The 18,581-nt window shown below is 49.6% G+C and overlaps 1 protein-coding gene across 1 annotated transcript in view; it reads left to right on the forward strand.

Annotated features, from left to right (window-relative positions):
• The window catches only part of A2ML1 (alpha-2-macroglobulin like 1), a 29,602-nt gene that overhangs the window by 5,478 nt on the left and 5,543 nt on the right, over positions 1-18,581 (forward strand). The window contains exons 6-31 of the mRNA XM_024209312.2: positions 354-477; positions 858-972; positions 1,561-1,670; positions 1,988-2,155; positions 3,458-3,688; positions 4,622-4,682; positions 4,887-5,032; positions 5,303-5,452; positions 5,661-5,846; positions 6,801-6,897; positions 7,100-7,244; positions 7,710-7,938; positions 8,355-8,481; positions 8,929-9,050; positions 10,260-10,311; positions 11,585-11,668; positions 12,229-12,405; positions 12,644-12,725; positions 12,917-13,073; positions 14,838-14,912; positions 15,142-15,304; positions 16,432-16,646; positions 16,964-17,179; positions 17,488-17,615; positions 17,761-17,851; positions 18,275-18,343. Of these exons, the coding sequence (XP_024065080.1) occupies positions 354-477; positions 858-972; positions 1,561-1,670; positions 1,988-2,155; positions 3,458-3,688; positions 4,622-4,682; positions 4,887-5,032; positions 5,303-5,452; positions 5,661-5,846; positions 6,801-6,897; positions 7,100-7,244; positions 7,710-7,938; positions 8,355-8,481; positions 8,929-9,050; positions 10,260-10,311; positions 11,585-11,668; positions 12,229-12,405; positions 12,644-12,725; positions 12,917-13,073; positions 14,838-14,912; positions 15,142-15,304; positions 16,432-16,646; positions 16,964-17,179; positions 17,488-17,615; positions 17,761-17,851; positions 18,275-18,343 (3,520 nt within the window). The remainder of the gene's footprint in view (positions 1-353; positions 478-857; positions 973-1,560; positions 1,671-1,987; positions 2,156-3,457; positions 3,689-4,621; positions 4,683-4,886; positions 5,033-5,302; positions 5,453-5,660; positions 5,847-6,800; positions 6,898-7,099; positions 7,245-7,709; positions 7,939-8,354; positions 8,482-8,928; positions 9,051-10,259; positions 10,312-11,584; positions 11,669-12,228; positions 12,406-12,643; positions 12,726-12,916; positions 13,074-14,837; positions 14,913-15,141; positions 15,305-16,431; positions 16,647-16,963; positions 17,180-17,487; positions 17,616-17,760; positions 17,852-18,274; positions 18,344-18,581) is intronic.

The following is an 18,581-nucleotide window of genomic DNA, read 5'->3' on the forward strand; positions in this document are numbered from 1 at the left end:
AGTACTTGTGGCACGAAAGCTTATGCTCAAATAAATTTGTTAGTCTCTAAGGTGCCACAAGTACTCCTGTTCTTTTAGTTAATTATTTAAATCATGGAGTGTCCTCCCCAGTTAAAGTGCAGTAGGAAGGGGCGTGTGTGTGTGTGTGTGTGTGTGTGTGTGTGTGAAATTGGAGTATATCAGCAGAGCTGTGTGGGGAGCCCAGCACTGGCAGGACTGAGGGGCATTAGCAGAGCTGTGAGGGGAGCCCAGGACTGGAATAGCAGGCACATACACCATAGTGCAAAGGAAGAAGGCAGGAGTGGACTAAGGACACCAATGGCAGACGGTTTCTTTTTTCCCTTCTCTGCCAGGTACACATACGGAAAGCCCGTCCAGGGTACAGTCCAAGTCTCTTTGTGTCAGACAGCATATACCTGGTACATAGACAGGACGGAGTCAGAGCCCACGGACATCTGCCAGAATGTCACAGGACAGGTGAGGAGGGAAATGGCCTGATGGAGATGTAAGAGCATCTAGGGAAAGAGGAACAGCAGGGCAAAAGAATGAGCTAGAGAGGGAGAAATTCTAACAGGAGCAGTGGGCACTTCTGGAAGGACCCAGCTGCACAGTACCCCTCACACCACACTGGAGCATTTGGCTTAGTGCTGCTGACTCAGGGACAGCAGTGCCTCCTGCTGACTCAGACACTCCTCCACTGCCTGCAGCATTTGCATGTCTCCCCTCCACACTCTGATAGAGCCTGCCACTGCTTCACTTCTGAGCTCTGACACAATCACAGGGTGGCTGTTCCTTTCCTCTTGTTCCTCGAGTATGTTGTCAGCAAGTGTCACCAATTCTCATTGCCTGTTTTCCAGACTGATAAGACCGGTTGTTTCTCAGCCTCCGTGGACTTGGCGTTCTTCAGCCTTGTCAGCCCTGGGTACAGCCACAGTATAAACGTGATAGCCACTTTGGTGGAAGCTGGAACAGGTAAACCCTAGCATCTGCAAAGCTGTGTGTGTGCGTGCGTGCGTGTGTGTGAGAGAGGGTGTCTATTGCTTCTCTCTTCCTTATAATAAAGTTCTTGGGGCGGGGGGGCGGGGGGGTGAGGGTGGAAGAAGGAAATGTTGACCGAGAGTGATCTCTGAAATGGACTGATGACCCCCCAATACTTAATGTTTTTGTGGTGCGTGTGGGCACATGCTTGGCCTGCCCCACTGTCTTCTATAGCTTGGGCCATTTCCTACTAAGTATACACTGTTGGGATGGTGGACTAGTCCACTGGCCACTGATGGACCCTGAAATTGTCTTTTGTAATAAATGGGTTGGTCACTGGCAGGCAGGAGACTGTTCTACCAATCAGAGTGGAGTCTTTAGCCATGGTGCTCATTCACAGGTTATCAACATGGGGATTGCAAAGAGGTCTGGGGGAGACGGGGGTCATGGCCTTCCTCCCTTGCTTTATGGCTAGATGGGAGGGGTGGTCCCAAAACTTTTCTGTTGTAACCTGGTGTGGCAGAGTATGGCAAACCACTGTGTGTTCATTGGCTCACTGTGCATCTTGTCTTTCTCCCATAGGCGTGGAGGCAAACGCTACTCATGTTGCGTTTATGTCTGAGCAAGCTGGGTCAATGAGCTTTGAGGATTCAGACAATTACTATCACCCGGGATATCCCTACAGCGGGAAGGTAAAATCTACATGGGGTGGAGCTTCTGAGTGGTCGTCCAGGGCAGCCAAAGTACGGTGCTTTACATAGTGCCTCTAGCAGGTGACAAAAACATAGGATCCTGTAGCATCGTCTCATAGAAATTCCCATTTTTAATTTTTCCCTAGAGGTTACCTCTGTTTATTCCTCAGCCCTGCCCTTCTCTTTAGAAGGAGCCAGCCTGCTCTGAGCTTTCTCAGCCCCACTGAGTGTCTCTCCTAGAGATTCCCCATTCCAGTCAGTCTCTCCTCAAGAGTAGGTTTTGCTGGTTGAATGTGTGCATGATTCTCTCCCTGCAGATCAAAGCCCTGGACCGAGAAGGCTCCATACTGAAGAAGCAGCCCGTTTTCTTGGTTATTAATGCTGGGAACACCCAGTCCCACCAAAATCTCACCACCGATAGCACAGGGGTGGCTACTTTCATTTTGGACACAGCTACCTGGAATAGAAATGAGGTCTCCCTGGAGGTGAGTCAAATTAGGTACAATGCATTTCAGTGCTGCATCCAGGAGCTGACAAAGACATTGAGCACTGGCAAGGCTCCACACAATTCCCCTTTGGGGAGGCCCTAGAAAGTCTCTTCTCTGTATCTCTCAGGCCCTTGATCTGAGGGTAATTCTCATCACTAGGGCTGTTGCCATATAATACAGAGTTTCTCTGAGGTAGGTGTGAGTCCCTTAACTCTGTACACTGTGCCATCCTAAAATCTGCTGTTTCAAATGGAGGCGACTTTATTCCCTTCCCCTCCTGTGGCCATGTTGTGTAGTGCTGCTGGTGCAGAACGGCTCCCTCCTTCCCATTTCAATAGTGGGTGAGTTGACTCCAAGGTGTAAAAAAGCCCAGTTTTTCAAAGATTCCCGTCTGGTCATCTAACATCCAGCCCAAGGACCTGCTCTAATCATCATCAAAGATACTGCTGAATTTTCATCAGATAAGAGCTACCTCTGTGCACAGAAAACTGGCCTTGTTAGCCCTCTACCCACATCTACAGATAAACAAATGCCAGCAGTGTGGCTAAATGGCTCCTGTTGAATCCAGTTGTCTGTTGATAGACATCCATGTTTTTAGACATCCAATAAGCTATTCTGCTCCCTGTTAAATTTTCTTATTGGCATATCTTACACATCTGTTAAGTGCCTAAGTGGATTCATGGAGAACAGGGGACTTTCCAAACCAGATCAGTGCTGTGATCCACCATCTATTCCAGTATCCTGTTTGTGATCGTGGCTAAAACCAGATACTTTAGTGGAAGCAAGAAATCCAGTAATGGACAGCTATGCACTAACTGTCCATAGGGGAGGTTTCTTCCTAATTTCAGGCTGTTAATGATTGGCTTCAGGCTATAAGCCACTTTATAACAAATGTATGTAATTTATACATACAGATAACAATTATATATTGTGTAATGATAATACATGCCATTTTAGATGCTTAAGGTCCATTTTCATGTCTAACACAATCATGTCTTTTGGAATCCAGTCCACTTGCTGTAAAGCACTGTGGGATTGTAACAGATCCATGAATGCCCAAGAACAGAACGAAGGCCCTTCTCACCACAGAGGCCCTTCTGCTCTAAAGCACTGGCCTCTAGTGCTTAAATTGGAGGAAAACCTGTTTAGATGTACCAGTATAACATCTTCTGAATCACACTTGAGCTGTACTGATTCCATCCAGCAGAGGGCAATGTATATATACACACATGCTGGCCAGAACACTTATAGTGCTCTGGAGAAATGCAGTCATAATTATTACCTTTATTTCTCTTCCAGGGAAGGTTCAGGCTTCTGGATCTGGTGTATGAGCCTACAAGGATCCGTCAGTACTACCTGAATGCTTTCCTCCACCTGAAGCCATACTACAGCACCACCAAGAGCTACCTCAAAATCCAGCGGCTGCGGGGAGTGTTGCCCTGCGGCCAGAAGCAGGTGGTCCAGGTGGATTACAGCATTGACCGAATGGACCTGGGGGACAAAGCTAGAGAAATCCTCTTCTCCTTCTATGTGAGTGCCCGGGCAGGCCAGGGGCTGGGGGACAGAGATATTGTGGGAGGTGCCAAGTGGGGGTCTCAGGAACAGGGGTAAGAGATGCCATGGTGCTGAGAGCACCATGGCTGTAGCTCTCATCAGCTGTGGCTTAACCCTTGAAGCACTGAAGAGGAGCATACTTTTTCTTCAACTCCTCTTCCCCTGTTCCACCCTGCCCTATCACAGCTCCTCCAGACAGCCCAGCCCCTCCTAGCTGGTGATCCCTCCCTCTCCCTGTGACAGGACAGCGAACCCCCTTCTACCTTCTTTGCAATTCCCCAGCAAGTGCCCCAACCCAGTTCTTTCCTGCTGGTTTACTCGTCTTTGCCTGATCCCCACCAAATCTTGCCCTGACCATCACAAACATCTTCTCCTGATGGACCCACCTTCCTTCCTTCTGGAAGCCCTCCCAATCTTCCCAGATAAGCAGTTGCTACCCAATATGCTTCTTGCAGTGCTGGTTTCCTTTCCTGAATCTGGACATGCCCTCCCATATGAACCCCCTTTCCCAATCCCCTAGGACACTTACTTCCCCATGATCTCCCTTTCCCTCCTGTTCATTCCTGAACCAGCACGCCCAGTGCAGCTCACCTCCCCACTGCTAGAAACCATCCCCAGTCTCCCTCTCCCTACAAAATGTGCAGTCCCCACAGAACAGGCCTCTTCTCTCTGGTCCCTGGACATGCAAGTCCCTTCCCTGCTGCCAAAACCCTCCCACAACCTGCCTCCCCTCCTCTCTGAAACCCTCCCTTCTCCCAGGGCTAGTGTCCTCCATGTGACTTCACCTGTCCCATGGTTGGTGGTAATCTTTGATCTTTGGTGTTTGGGATTTGGGGGGACATGAGAGGAGATGGGAGAAGGTACCTGACCTGAACACCTTCTAAGATCTCTCTCCTTCTCCTTCCCTAGGTGGTGGGGAAGCAGAAGCTCATCGAGGATGGTCAGAAACGTGTTGATATCAAGAAGAATGGTGGTAAGTCCACAGCTACCTCTCCCAAAATGGGGGAGCAAAACCCCTCCAATGCTGGGCTCTAGTGACAATTCAGAGCCCAGAGGGAGGCAGCATGGAATGGACTGAAAGGGGGAGGGGAGAATGAGGGAGGGGCTGAGATGGGCAGGAGGAGACTGTATTAAAGCTACTGACAGAATCTCCCCTCTTCCTCTCTCCTCCCAGGGCTAATGGGCTCTTTCTCCATCCCTCTCACCTTCACCTCCCACTTTGCTCCCGACCCCTCCTTGGTGGTTTATGCCATGTTCCCTGATGGGGGAGTTGTTGCTGACAAAGTCCAGTTCACAGTCTCCATGTGCTTCAAGAACCAGGTGAGGCTCTGGCCTGAGGAGGCTGGGGTTGGCACAGGTGCAGGAAGAGGGGAGGTGGGTAGCGCAGAGATGAAAACATTTCAGTGCGTGGCATGTGCACCAATAGAAAATGCAGCTGAGGCACTGGGGGAGCCACGACTAAACCCTTATCTTTCCCCTTGAACAGAGGAATCATTTTTCTCTAATTCATCCCTTTTCTTGCCCTTCCTTTTTCCTGCCTCTTCGCTCCCATGTTTCTGGCTCTGCCCCTCTTGGGATCCATCTGTCCAGGTCAACCTGGAGTTCTCACAGCAGCAGGACCTGCCAGGGGCAACTGTGAATCTCCAGCTGAGGGCGGCTCCCAACTCACTGTGTGCCATCCGAGCTGTGGACCAGAGCGTCCTGCTCCTGAGGCCAGAGAGGGAGCTCTCCAACAGCAGTGTGAGTGGCTCACTGCGATGGGCTGAGGGATGGGGCAGAATGATGGAGAAATGGTGGAAGCTGGGGCTCTGGGGTGAATGGGGGTATCTGTGTGGGGGAAGGGGTTGGAGGTAGGAGCTAGGGTGAGGGATGAATGGCAGGTGTCTGTGTCTCTGTCCTTGCTATCAGCCCTTTGTTTGTTTCCTTGGGCCCATGTGTGGTTCTGCAGGTGTATGGGATGCTTGATTTCTCAAATGGAGGTTACCCCTATCAAGTTGATGAGTACGATAACTGCTATATATCAAGGCCATTTCCAATGCCTGTCATCAACCCTGTGCCAGTGGACCGCAGCAAACGTTCCATCATACCAAGACCTTGGTTTGACCAAGGGGCTGACTTCTTTAGCTTCCTAAAGGTGGGTACCTTTATACTCTTCACCAGCCTCTCCTTAGTGTGAGGAGAAGATGCATAGCCTCCATTCTGAGAGACTGGGCTCATGGATCTGTCTATCTATGAACCAACCAACCAGGAAGTGCAGGTCTGCTCTGAATGTTGTCTGTATTAAAACTTCACCCTGTCGTTCCATCTCTGACTTCAAAACAGTTTTACTCTATGTAGAAATAAAAGCAGAGTCAGGCTGGTTCTTTCCTTCTCATGCATCATCAGCAGTAATAAAGATCTGCAGGCCATATTGTGTCCTAGGTGTATGGGGCAAATAATCCCTGGTGTATTGCTGTTGAAGTTAGTGGAGTGACACTTAAGGTTGTGTTTGAATCTAAAAGTCTCTGAGTAAAAGCAGGTGGGATCGATATGCGGTGAGTTTTGAGTCATCCAGTTGCAAAAAGAGATGAGTGGGGTGTGTGGTGGGTTTTTTTTTTTTTTTTTTTTTTTTTAAGCAGAAGAAATGCTGTTGCTGATTATGGAATTTTTCACTCTCACTGAACTCAGAGAGATTTTTCAAGAGTTCAGTTTCAACAGCTCTTGTTTAATCACCAGATCTATACCTGGGTGGAATAGGATTGTTGCCTCACGAGTTCCACAATACAACAATGGCTGTGCTAGAGTAAGGCACTACTGTGTCTTGATCAGCCAAACTGGTTAATAGAAATTCTGCTGCTGTTGACCCAGGCAAGGACAAGCAAGATGACCAAGGAGCTCATGAAATCAGTGTGCCTGCCAAGGTGTCCTAGCTTATTGTAGACCAGTGCAGAGAGAGACAAGGGAGGCAGGCGAGATGGGGATCAGAGAAAGCAGAGGGGACCATGTGATACAGTCGAATAGTTATACTGACACACCGGCAGAGAGAAACTAAGCAAACTTTAAACTTCCTTTTTCATATTTTGTTTCTTTCATCTCTGGTTTAACACAGGAGATGGGACTGAAAATTTTATCAAATGGCAAAATAAAGAGACCCCAGGATTGTCGTTCCTATCCCATCTGGTACTACAAGGAAAATATTATAATGAGTAAGGAGTTCCTTACCTTTTTATTTGATCGTCCTGGTCTATTACATTTCCTTTCTGCTCTCTTAATCCATGTAATTACTGTCTGGGAATAAAGGGTTAATCTCCATCTGAGTTCCTCCCCTGCCCCCTACTGGACTCTATTGTGCCAGACTTTTCTGTGAGTAAGCAGCCACATATCAGGTATTGTTTGACTGACTTCCAGAGGCACCCATGCCACCCGCTATTATGGAAGATTCAGGACGTGTCCCTGCGGTGGAATCTCAGCCTCCATCAGTGGTGAAATCCAGTGAGTCCCAAGTCCGTGAGTTTTTCCCTGAGACTTGGATCTGGGAGCTGTATCCCATTGAGTAAGTGATGTTTAATCCCAGGGAGGGTGGGGGGAAATGCAAGACTTTGTGCAGGCAGTGTTTGGCGGTGCTTCTCTGAACCAGACCTCACAGGCCTTTGAGACTGGGCTGGTTTAATGTTCTAGAGAACAAATCTGCTGCGTTTTAGGAAGGGCTGTGGGATCTAGGGGTTAGAAGAAGGGATATGTGGGTTCTTTTCCTGGTTCTGGTACTGTCTCACTGGGTGACCTTGAGCGAGTCGCTTCCCCTCCCCGTGCATCAGTTTCTGCATTTGTAATGTGGGATAACGACCTACCCTGCCTCCCAGGGGGTGTTGGGAGGATTAATGCCTAGAAAGCTCTATAAGATCCTGGGATGGGAGATACTGGAGATAATCATAGTGTCGTCATTTGTCAGAATTTTTCCTGTCCATTGGGGATCTCCCTTCCCCCCCCCCCCCCATATCATGATCTGATTTCTCTGCAGAAGTTCAGGTAAGAAGCAGGTCCCAGTCACCCTCCCTGACACCATCACGGAATGGAAAGCCAGCATGTTCTGTACCTCGGAGAGCAGCGGCTTCGGGATCTCCCCTACGATGGGGCTGACAGCCTTCAAACCTTTCTTCGTGGACCTGACCTTACCCTACTCTGTGATCCGCGGAGAATCGTTTACACTGACTGCCACTGTCTTCAACTACCTGAAACAGTGCATAAGGGTGAGGAAGCACTCACACTCCGGTTAGCCTCATCTGGGTTAGGCTTTACCTGTGTGCCTGTAAATCCTTCCCCCTGCCCACAATGGATCCGGAATCAGTATCAAGAGAGCCACATGGATTTTTACCCTTACACATTCCCCAGGGAATGGGAGCTAATCCCATGAGATCCAGAGCAAGTTTTACCTCCATTACCGATACCAGGAAGCCAGGATGGTGCTTAGGTACATTGATGGGATTGGATCGCTATGTGTGTGGGAAGCTTGCTCTGCTGATCCAGTACTTTTCACCTGTTGCTAAAATTCCCTATAAAAGAAACTAAGTAAGCTCAAGTGTCACCCATTTTCTCCCTTGCCTCCTCCGCCTAATCTTCCACTCGTGTCCCTGACTGCTCACCCCTTCCCTGGTCTCTTGTGCAGATCCAGATTACGCTGGCCAAGTCAGAGAAGTACCAGGTGAAATCATGTAAGGGCTGTGAATACACCAGCTGTCTGTGTGCTGATGAAGCCAGGACCTATTACTGGAACGTGACAGCCACCAAACTTGGTAAGGAGAGCAGAGACGAAGGGAAGAGAACACAGGAATTGCTGTACCAGCTCAGACCATTGCTCCAAATAATCAGATTCCCACCTTGTTGTTGCTAGACCAGGCATCTAACTAATTCAGTATCCTCCTGTCATACTGGATGAGACCACTGTCCCACCTCTAGAACTCCATTGCTATCCCTGACATTTCTGAATATGATGGTCCCATACCCCTGTTCTCATAGTGCACAGGGCTGTTTGTGCAAAGCTGTGCCTGGAGTGGAGAAATACAGATCACTTCGAAGCCTTAGGTGTGACAGCACGTTCCTCTTACATCATTGTCTTGGCTGGCACAGAACTACAGATGTCATCAGTTTTCTGTGCACTGAACAGTTTTGCCTGGATGGGCAGGTTTGAAATGGAAGCTCTGAAGAGCTTGTTTTTTTTGTGTTTTCTTTTTCATTGCCAGGTGAGGTGAACTTCACCATCACCACAGTGGCACTGCCCAGCAGAGAGCTCTGTGGCGGTAGGAAAGTGACGGTGCCAAATAAGGGCCGCAGTGACACCTTGATCAAGCCTCTCCTCGTCCGGGTGAGCCTGCCGATCCAGAGAACAGTGGGGGAAACAAGATATCACACTGTTATCACCAGTGCTCTTGCCAGCAATTCCATCATTCTGCTGTCCTGAATTTCATAGACTCCTAGAATTCAGACCTTGTCTACACTAGAACTTTGGTGTAACTTATGTCGCTCAGGGTGTGAATAATCCACACCACCGAGTGACCGTCTACTGACCTAAGTGCCAGCATAGACAGCGCTATATCCGTGGGAGAGCTGCTCTCTCCGAAGCAGCTACTGCCTCTCATGGAAGGTGGAGTAATTAAGCTGACGGGAGAGCTCTCCGCAGTAGTACATCTAGTATAGATACAGCCTCAGAGTTGGAGAAAGCTCTACTAAGTCACCATTTCCATTCCCCTGGGCCCAGTGCAGGATGGCTTCCTACAGTCTGTTCTCCAGGGTTTTGCCCAGTCTAGTTTTAAATGTCTTGAGCAAGGGATGTTCCACCCCATCCCTCGGGGAGACCCTTCCACATCTCACTAGATCTCTCCCTGTTAGGAAATGTTTCCTCAGCATCCAGCCAGAAATGTGCATCTTGTGCTCAATGTTGTTCTATATTCTTAGTTGTCCTCTCATCCCCAGTTCCTCTTCTTCTGTGTTGGAGTTTATATCTCTCCTAGTCATCGACAAGTGGCTATCCATCCTGAGCTGCCATTTGGCTGAGTTATATAGATCCGGTTAATTTAATCTTCCCTCTTAATCTATCTAGAGCCCCTTAATCGTTTGTAGCCCTCTTCTGAATTCCCTCCAGTTGATTGGCCTCTTTCTGGTTCTGAGGTGTCTAGTCCAAGAACTGAACCCATTATTCCAAGTCTAAGCCCTGTACCAAGGGACAGTTCCCTTCTTGCTCCAAAATGTGACCACTGTGGTCCCAAAGTGCCCAGAGTTGACTTAAGGAGTCCAGGAGTGGCCTCTGCCCCTCTCTCTTCACCCCTGTATCACTTCTTGCTCTATGACTGGATGCCCCTGAGCATGCAGCTCAAAGTCATGAGGTTGCATGTATCTGAAGACTGGACATGGGTGGGTGGCTTTTTTTTCTTATGGTCTGCTTTTGGAGGCGCTGCTTTGTTTCCTGTGGTCTCTTTTTTTTTCTTTTTGTTTTTGTGTTGTTGGTTGTTTTTTTTTTTTTTTTTTTTTTTTTTTAAATGATGTCTTTAATCAGTTTCTCTGTTTCTACTGCCAGCCAGAGGGCGTCCTGATGGAGAAGTCTCACAGTTCCCTGCTCTGCCCAGAAGGTATGGGTTGCATTGGACCATGGGAAGGGATCACAGTGGCCACATTCCCTTGGGTTTGGGGAGAAAGTGTCATCTATGCATAGACATATGGGCTGGGCCGGCTTTAGGAAGTGCGGGGCCCAATTCGAACATTTTCGGTGGGGCCCCGGCAGGGATGACTTAAAAAAAAAAAAAAAAAGGTAAAAAAAACCCCTTTCATTTCTTCCACGTATTATTTACTTTCCATAATTATTATAAATAACAATGATATATTACGTACATTGCTGGCTGGAGGTAGGGCAGGGGGTGCGGGGCTGGCTGGAGATGGGCTGGCCACAGGCAGGGGGTGCGGGGCTGGAGGCAGGACAGGGGGTGCAGCAGGGGCTGGCTGCGGGCGGGGGGGTGGGGCTGGCTGAAGACAGGGGCTGGCTGTGGGCAGGGCAGGGTGTGGGGCTGGTGCAGGCAGGGGGGGCAGCAGGGGCTGGCTGCAGACAGGGCAGGGGCTTCCCTGCTTCTACCGCCCCAGCCCTTTAAATAGCTGCCGGAGCCCTGGGGAAGCCGCTGGGCTCCAGCGGCTATTTAAAGGGCCGGGGCGGTAGAAGCAAAGGGAGCCCTGGACTTTTTAAATAGCCCCGCAGCCCTACCCCAGGGCTCCAGAAGTGGGGCTCTGGTGGCAATTTAAAGGGCCTGGGGCTCCAGCCCCTGCTGGGAGCCCCAGGCCCTTTAAATTGCCCCCTGGGGAAGCCGGGCCACCCCAGTATGGCGTATCGGCGGCTGCAAAGGCACGGGGCCCGATTCAGGGGAATTGGCTGAATCGGCCTAAAGCCGGCCCTGCATATGGGGAGGGAGAGCACTGGCTGGACAGCACTTACCAGGACGTTAGGTCTTTGTCTTGCTAAGCCCTGTGATTCCAGCAGGGAATAGAAAGGTGGGATTTTTCCCATTGGAATATATACATGAGGACCTGTACTTCCTGAATGTGTGTCTACCCTCTGCATTCGGTGCCTCCTGCAGTGGATTCTGGTGCACAGACCCTGAAAGGAGGTGGAAAAAACCAGAACTGTCCTTGTCCTCATTCTTCTTGGAATGGACACTTGAAAGTCAGTACATGACCCATCAGGACTTGCTCTCCTCCCTCTCTCCCTGCTGCTGCTGGAGTTATTGGTTCATATGCCAGGAGCTCTGTGTCTTGGAGATCCATTACTGCTGAGAGTGGCTTATTGTGTTTCTAGCTGTGGGGTCTCATACTCCATCTCCTGTGTTGGCTCACTCCTTTCTCTGTTATAATTATCAGGGAATTCTGCCTCTGACTCGGTCTCCCTGCAGCTCCCTGAGGACGTGGTGCTGGATTCAGCCAGGGCCCAAGTGTCTGTGCTAGGTAAGGAATCAGTCTGGAGAGTGATTTAGTATAGAGCAGGGTGGGGAGCATGTATGAGGGTGTGAGCAGACTGGACGTGTTTTGGTGGCTGCATGGGTTGGTGGCATGTGGGGGAGAAGGGGGCTAGAATGCTGATGAAGGGCAAATGCTGCAGCAGGAGTGTGTGGAGGAATGAGGGCTTGTATACGGGTAGGTATGTACAATTTGTGGATTTGGATCGGTGAGGGAGAATGTATGGATGGATGGATGGGAGGGTTCATAAGTGGCTGCTAGTGGGATGGGTGTAAGAAGTGGGAAGGGACGTACAGGGTGAGTGGGTGCAGACGGATGCAGAAGGAAGTATGGAGTAGGAGGATGCAGACAGGGTGGCGCAGGAGAGGTGTGAGCGGTTGGGTGGCTGCAAGTGTGGGATTGGGGAGGTGTCAGGCAGGCGGTGTTATGAGTTGAGTAATGGTATGATGTGTGGAGCAGCCTGATATGGCGGGCGGAATTATATTTAATCAGACATAGATGCACAGTTCAGGAGGATCACCTTTGTCCATGTCTGTTTGTTTATCCAGGTGACATCATGGGGACGGCACTGCAGAACCTGGACCGGCTGGTGCAGATGCCCAGTGGCTGCGGGGAGCAGAACATGGTGCTGTTCGCCCCCATCATCTATGTGCTGCAGTATCTGGAGAAGACTGGGCAGCTGAGTGAGGAGTTGAAGACGAGAGCTGTGGGTTTCCTACAGACAGGTCAGTTAGTTTTCTTTCTCCTCTCCCTAATCCATGGTATCCATCTCAGCCTCCGTGCTCAGTAGATGTGCCCAAACGGTGGGCAGATGGATTGGGGCAGGGGAGTTACTGTGAACTCCCTGGCTCTCCCCTGGTTCTGAGTGAGCCAGTTCCATGGCTGGTCAGTTTCTGTGGCAGGGGCAGGCCTGGGTGATTTTTGACTCCGACATGTCTCCAGTCGTCTTTCTCTCCTGCTCAGGGTACCAGAGGCAACTTCAATACAAACATAGAGATGGTTCCTACAGCGCCTTTGGAGAGAGCGATGGAGAAGGCAACACATGGTGAATACCTGGCCTTTCTGAATAGTACAGTCATGAATTGCCTCCCCCAATGCTGGTACTATCTTTGTCAACACCCAGCACCCCCTCTGTAGCCCTCACTCTGTCAGTATCCCACCACGCACGCACACACACCCGCCCTGGCACTGACTCTCTCCCTTCTCTCACTGACTTTTTCTCCTCCTCTTCCCCAGGCTGACAGCATTTGTGACCAAATGCTTCATACAAGCCAAGCGGCACATCTTTATAGATGACAAGAACATTGAGGATGCTCTGAAGTGGATAGCAGGGAACCAGCAGGCCAATGGCTGCTATGCCAATGTGGGGAAACTCTTTCACACAGCAATGAAGGTAATAGCCAGCAAGGCCTGGCCCTCCTTCAGTAATCCCTCCTAGTGGGGCAGTCATTAACTCTGAGGGAGTGGCCCAGTGACACTAACCCGGACCCTGATGGAAGGCCAATGGTCCTACCCTTGACTCTAATGTAGGGCCGACTGGCGTGACTCCTCTCTTGTTCTCATCTCTTCAGAGTTAGGTTGCAGTGATATGGCTGTTGTGTCCAGATCATCCCCCCTCTTAGTGCTAGGGGTGTGATCCTAAATAACCAGAAGCCCCTCCCCACATCTGTTCCCACCTTCTCCAAGTCCACTTCCCCAACACCACCTCCCCCACCACGGAGGAGAATGGGCTATTCCACCTAGGGCTCTCCAATCAACACCCCTTCCCCCAGCACATCAATGCTCTGTCACAGATGGAGGAGAATGTTCTGTTCCACCTTGCCCTCTGGTAACCTCACATTAGCTGTGTGACATACCAAGGGTACAGTCCAGACTAATGAGTAATGGTGTGACCCCAGCCCTGTAACCTGGGGTGCCCTTTACAGTGCCTTGCTGCCAAGGGGGCTGGAACAATTTGTATAGGGGGGGGGGGGGGAGGTGCTGAGAGCCATTGAACCAAACTATAAACCCTGTATCCGATGGAAACCACTTCACGCCAGGGGGTGCTTCTAATCTGCACCCCTAGTTCCAGCTCCTATGCTTGCTGCTGTAGCCTCCAGCCTGGACTGCTCACCAACTTGTGTGTGTGCGCACTCTTACCAGACTAGGTTATATTTCAGGGTGACCCCAGCTCACCCCAGTCTTAGATTTTCCCCCCAGAAGTGTATGTCCTGTACTGCCCAGCCCTCTTCTGGATAATGCAAGTTTATATAAAGGCCGTTTATTTCTTTAATAGAAATAATAGCACACACAACCTGCCACCCCAAATGGTGTTTCCCAAACGCTTCAATTTAAACACACTGGATTAGACAAAACAATAAATCAAGTTTATTAATTACATAGAGACAGATTTTAAGTGAGTTACAAGTAACTAGGCATAAGTCAGAAATGGTTATAAGAAAATAAAGATGAAACACAACTGGTGCCTAATGTAACAAATTACGATAAATTCAAAGCAAAGTTTTCTCACCAGTCTCTCTGACCAAACTTCTGAGGTCAGGATCCCTCCTCCCAGAAACCAACAAATGCTTTGCTTTGTCGCTTCAGGTGCCGTGAATGCAATGGGCAGGAAGGGGTGGTGGTGTCTTGGGGTGTTTGCCCCTCCTTCATATAATTTCAATCTGCCTTTTGAAAAACATTTCCAGCTGGGTACCAGGAGATAAAGTCTATGGGGGAAGCTATTCCATGCTGCTTTTTTGTCACCTGTTTGAGCTTCCTTTTCTCCCCTTCCTGCTTGATGACTGTTTACTGCTTAAATGCAAATTAAGCAGATCACACATTCCTTTGTTTAAGACAGACCTGTTTCTCTCTCTTTCTCTCTTCCCCCCACCCCCAATTTCAGCTTCAGTAGGGCTGTGGTTTGGCACGTGGGTTAATGATGTCATACAGGGAAATCTTAACTTACCATACAATTTTGCCATATGTATTTTACCAGGACAATAATGAGCAGGAATTATGAGTTTTCAAGTGGTATCTCACAAGGCATACATTGTACAAAGATATTACAATAGTGTGTGAGGTGTGGTCATGGGTACCTTCTATCACAAGGTGCCACATAGCAGCTACCATTTGGGAGGTTCATTCCCCACCAACCTCTTTCTCTCACTGTGATCTGCAGGGTGGGATAAATGACGACATCTCTCTGTCTGCTTACATCACTATCGCACTGCTGGAGGCAGAAGAGCCACTTGCTGTGAGTATAGTGCTGCCTGTGCACGCCCTCGCTCACTCCTCGCCTCTTGTCTTATTTCTAATGCTTCCATGGGCCCAGCTGTTTCTCTGTCATGCACAAGTGGATAGTTATGGCCACAACATACACAATCTTTATGACCATGTCAGGATTTGGTCACTGTGGAGTTGTCTCCATTTTTCTCTGCTCCATCTCCTATGTTAGGTGAACTCCATATTTCTTCCTGTTCCAGGACCCAATGGTGAAGAACAGTTTGCAGTGCCTCAGAAATGCTTCCTCCAATGCCACTGATATCTACACCCAGGCACTGCTGGCGTATGTCTACTCGCTGGCTGGAGACACTGTGACAAGGCAATTACTGCTCACCAAGCTGGACCAGCAGGCCATCAAGTCAGGTACCATGGGGCAAGAAGCTGCCTGACTCTAAGCACTAGGACTCCCATGACTATAACACAAATTCCACCAACACTTAGGGCCAGGATGCTTTCCACAGAACCAAGAAAATTATTGGTGGAAAAGCCCTATTAGCTTAGGCAAGATTGGTCCTTGCAGCACATGTTCTAACATTTTGTCCAGTCAATGGGGCTTCTGCCCCTTCTTTCTACATTACAATACATTTTTTCTTATTTTCATTCCATCCTCCTCAGTCATATCCCCTTGCACCACTCTAAGTAATTTCTCTCCTCCTTAGTGCACTGTAACTGTTATCAAGTCCCTGCATCCCCTTCATCATTTCTTAGCTAAGTGATACAGACTTAAGCCTACATTTTCAAAAGTGGCCTCTAAGTTTCAGGTGTCTCAAGTCAGGCATCAAAATGCTGAGACTCCCAAAATCAGTGGCTGCTCTTGAAAATGTAGGTCTTGGCTCTTTCCTCATAAATCCCTCCCTCCAGCCTCCTGATAATCTCTGTTGCTTGTTTGTCAATATAGTTATCCTATAAATTTGGTGCCCAAAGCAGTAATAATCTCGATTCAATCCCCCTGTGGAGGGAGATTAGCACTTTTCTGCTCTGGGATGTGAATGTGTTACCCAAAACCGTACTGGCTTTTTTGTTTTTTGTTAAGCCCTGTCACTCTGCAAACTTGTATCTAATTTGTTGTCCATTGTCCCTGCCAGACTGGTTCTGTCCCCAGAGAGTATCTGTGTTTGGGATGATTTCCCCTCATTGATTTGTCCCAGTTTAGTCTCGTGTTTAAATTCTGCTCGTTCCCATCCATCAACTGGCTTTACTGATGTTGCATCATGATGTAACATGTTTGCATCACACTGGCTGCTGGAAAGCATGGATGATCCCTCTCTTCTGACCTTGGCAGTGATGTGATCTGGCATCTCTATCATGAATACCACTTAATCACTCAGTACACTGACACAATAGCATTCCTGTGAGGAGGATTTGCCCACCCAGATTTAGGGAAGGGACTTTTTTCAATGTCCCACATGAGGAGGGATGTAACCATGAAATTCAACCTGGCTTGCAGTCCTGGACCCAACCAAGTCCTGTTCTTGTTTCTCCTCCCTCAGGAGGGCAGATACATTGGAGCAGGAAAGCAGCCCAGCCTCCCACTGAGTACAGCTGGTCCCAGCCCAAGTCTGTGGATGTGGAGTTGACAGCCTATGTGTTACTGGCTCTGCTCGCTACGGAAAAAGTGTCAAAGGAAGAGATTGCTTCTGCCACTGGCATTGTGGCATGGCTGGCCAGGCAGCAGAATGCCTATGGGGGCTTTGCCTCTACCCAGGTAACAAACCAGCTTCTCTCAGAGCCAGATACCATGTCTAGTCAGGGAGAGCAACAGGCTGGGATGTCCGCTGGGGGCTGAATCTCTGTGCTAGAGTCTTACTAAGCTCAGAGGCTGTCTGAGAATCCAGCTTCTGGTTCCCTGAGGAACCGATCCCGCTGCACTGTGGGGCTGGGAGCTTGAATCCCACTGTTTAATGTCCTGGGGAAAGGATCCCGTTGTTCTTGAGCTCTAATGGAGGGGCGTGGGGAATCCCTGCGCTAGCACCCTGAGGAGTGGATCTGCACTCAGTGACGTGACTGCTTTTCCGTTCCCAGGACACTGTAGTTGCCCTCCAAGCTCTTGCTAGATATGGAGCAGTGACATTCATCAAATCTGGAAACGTCTCTGTGACAGTGAAATCGGGAAAGAACTTCCAGCAGTCCTTCCACGTGGAGGCCACCAACCGACTGGTGCTGCAGCAGCAGCCTCTCCCTGACATTCCTGGAAACTACACCATACAAGCAGCTGGCACAGGCTGTGTGTATGTGCAGGTGAGTGGTGGCTCTCTTGTGAGAGAGGCCAGGAGGATGTCATGGAAGGGGGCACTGCCTGGCTCAGGGTTATGAGGGAGTGGGATATACAGACTTTCACTTCCAATGCATTGGTTCTAATGGAGCCTCAGGTCGGAGGGATTGCGGAATGGGGTATGGATCCTTTCACCTCTGGGGCACCAGGTCAGGGGAGTGTGGGCCAGCACTGGCTAGCTCAGGATCCTCTTGGGGGCAGTGGCAAGGATACAGTCTCTTGCAGGCTTGTGTGACGCTATTTGTTGGGTACATTTCTGTGTCTCTCCCATTAGACAGTTCTGAGGTATAATGTGCCTCCCTCAAAGAATGCAGAGACCTTCATCCTGAGCGTGAGAGCAGGAGAGGACGAGTGTGAGAAGCAAACACTCCCTCGCTTCCTGTCCCTCAACATCAGCGTCAGGTGAGAGTGAGGAGCTAGAGAGAGGAAAGGAATAGAGGGAGCAGGGTGACATGGAGGAGGGCAGAAGGAAAAGAGGCAGTAAGATGGGAAAGGGGCAGAGTTAAGGTGGATGTAACCTATATGACCTCCTGTCTTTCACCTCCAGTTATGTGGGGAGCCGTGGCACCTCCAACATGGTCATTATCAAGCTGAAAATCCTGTCCGGATTCTACCCCGTCCGGGGCACCAACTACTTTGTAAGTCACTTCCCATAACCATTGGCCCCTTGTCCCTGGTGACCAGATACATGTGTTACATGGAAGCCAACTCAACCAACAGCCAGGCAGCGTAGACTATGGTCTCAATGCGGGCACTTACCATTGGCTCTGTCCCTGGGGTGAAAGTTAGTTCCTGGGGGTACTTTCTGCTGCTCCCTGACCCCATAAAACTTTAAACACTCACCCCCCTCAACCCTATGGCTTGTTTCCCATTCACTCCTGTGTGGGTGAGACTCCCTGGGAATGAGCTGGGCTATTGGAGGAGATTCTGGTCAAGAGGTGGGGAACACTTTTTTTCCCACACCCCCAATCCCTAGAAAGTTTCTTCCATGGGTGAGACTCTTGGGAGAATGAGCTGGGTGTTTGGGGTGAGACTCTAACGCTGCAGTTCCCTGTCTCCAGCTCCAGCAGCAGCCATTTGTGAAGAGAGTGGAGATTGGGGCTGAGGATCTCACCATCTACCTGGACCAGGTCAGTGCTGGAACAAGGTAGTAGCTTTGTAGCTTCTAAACAAACGATGTCGGTGTTAATTGGTAGGTCACGTACCAGCAGGTGAGAGAGTTGGGTCCCAGTGGACCTGAGTGAGTGTCAAGGGTCCCAGACAATTTATATGGGAGTTTTAAACTGGAGGATGTGACCTGTTCTCAGACAAGAGTCCCATCCTCCTGTGCATCTCTGAGACACTGCCAACCCTCTCAGTTCACCCAGC

Source organism: Terrapene carolina, unplaced genomic scaffold (genome assembly GCF_002925995.2).
Source record: "Terrapene carolina triunguis isolate 2854851 unplaced genomic scaffold, T_m_triunguis-2.0 Scaffold112, whole genome shotgun sequence".
NCBI lineage: Eukaryota > Metazoa > Chordata > Testudines > Emydidae > Terrapene > Terrapene triunguis.